At 43.1% G+C, this 1438-nt stretch overlaps 1 protein-coding gene across 1 annotated transcript; it reads right to left on the bottom strand.

The window, feature by feature from the left end:
• Nucleotides 1-382: 382 nt before the first annotated feature.
• LOC128040479 (uncharacterized) lies at nucleotides 383-1091 on the bottom strand. Its single transcript, XM_052629242.1, has 2 exons — nucleotides 849-1091; nucleotides 383-493 (listed from the first exon to the last, which is right to left on the bottom strand). Exons 1-2 carry the CDS (start codon nucleotides 1089-1091, stop codon nucleotides 383-385), a joined length of 354 nt encoding a protein of 117 aa, XP_052485202.1.
• Nucleotides 1092-1438: the final 347 nt, after the last annotated feature.

Below are 1438 nucleotides of genomic sequence, written 5' to 3'. Positions count from 1 at the left end.
GTACCCCATGCAGTCTCATTATCTAAGACACATACAGTTTAGCCAACTTCTGTAAAGAGTAGTCGGTACGAACTAGTATGAAGTGGGCAGACTTGGTCAATTGATCCACGATGACCCATACAGAATTCTTCTTAGTAGGTGTAAGGGGTAATCCACTAACGAAGTCCATAGTCACCCTCTCCCACTTCCAAAGCGGAATCTTGACTGTCTCCAACAAACCCGAAGGTAACTGATGCTCAGCCTTAACCTGCTGGCAAGTCAGACACTTAGCCACAAATTCGGTAACCTCTCGCTTAAGACCTAGCCACCAATATAACTCACAAAGGTCACGGTACATCTTATTTCCGCCAAGATGCATAGCATAAGGGCTACTATGCGCCTCTCATAGTATAGACTGCCTCAATTCAATATCTTTTGGTACACAGATTCTCCCACGAAAATAGAGTACCCTTTCGTTATTCAGTCCAAAATTCTCGGTATTCCCACTCCCAACCTGTCAGAAAAAAACACAACAACTTATCCTCTATCTGTTTACTCTTAATTTGCTCTATACACGTTGGTTTAACTTGAAGTTCGACCAACAGACTACCATCATCAAATAAACTGAGGCGAGCAAACATCACCCTCAGATCAATCATGGGTCTACGACTTAGTGCGTCAGCCACCACATTAGCCTTACCAGGGTGCTATTCAGTCGTACAATCATAGTCCTTAAGTAGCTCAATCCATCTACGCTGCCTAAGATTCAGCTCCTTCTGAGTGAGGAGGTACTTGAAGCTCTTGTGATCGGTGTAAATGGTACACTTCTCACCATACAAATAATGCCTCTAGATTTTTAGTATGAATACTACTGCGGTCAACTCCAAGTTATGCGTCGGATAATTCGCCTCATGAGTCTTAAGCTGACGAGAAGCGTATGCTACCACCTTACCCACTTGCATCAATACGCATCCTAAACTGACATGTGATGCGTCGCTGTAAACAGTAAACTCTTTTCCAGACTCTGGCTGTATTAGAACAGGGGCCTGAGTCAGTATAGCCTTGAGCTTCTCAAAGCTCTCCTGTTGCAAATCAATCCAGTTCAACGACATACCCTTACGTAGCAGCTTATTTAAGGGTGCGGCAATCAGAGAAAACCCCTCCACAAATCGTCAATAATACCCTGCCAGTCCTAGAAAATTGCGGATCTCAGATACAGTCTTAGGTTGCTTCCAATCTAAGATAGCCTCAATCTTTCGGGGATCAACTCTAATCCCGTCAGTAAAAACCACATGTCCCAAAAACATTACTTCACGTAACTAGAACTCACATTTACTAAACTTGGCGTATAGTTGTTTTTCTCACAGACTCTGTAGAACCACTTTTAGGTGTTCATCGTGCTCATCCTTAGTTCTCAAATACACTAGTATGTCGTCAATAAATACCACCACGAACCGAT

Source organism: Gossypium raimondii, chromosome 4 (assembly GCF_025698545.1).
Source record: "Gossypium raimondii isolate GPD5lz chromosome 4, ASM2569854v1, whole genome shotgun sequence".
Taxonomy (NCBI): Eukaryota; Viridiplantae; Streptophyta; class Magnoliopsida; order Malvales; family Malvaceae; genus Gossypium; species Gossypium raimondii.
Note: the sequence above shows the minus strand (reverse complement) of the source record. Positions and strands in the feature narration are given on the sequence as shown.

What these genes read in the sequence shown, in the direction of transcription:
- LOC128040479 (XM_052629242.1), bottom strand. Translation starts at nt 1,091, where the DNA reads ATGTCGTTGAACTGGATTGATTTGCAACAGGAGAGCTTTGAGAAGCTC. An exon ending in ACTTGGAGTTGACCGCAGTA is followed by an intron (nt 494 to 848) that starts GTATTCATACTA and finishes TTTTTCTGACAG; the next exon opens with GTTGGGAGTGGGAATACCGA.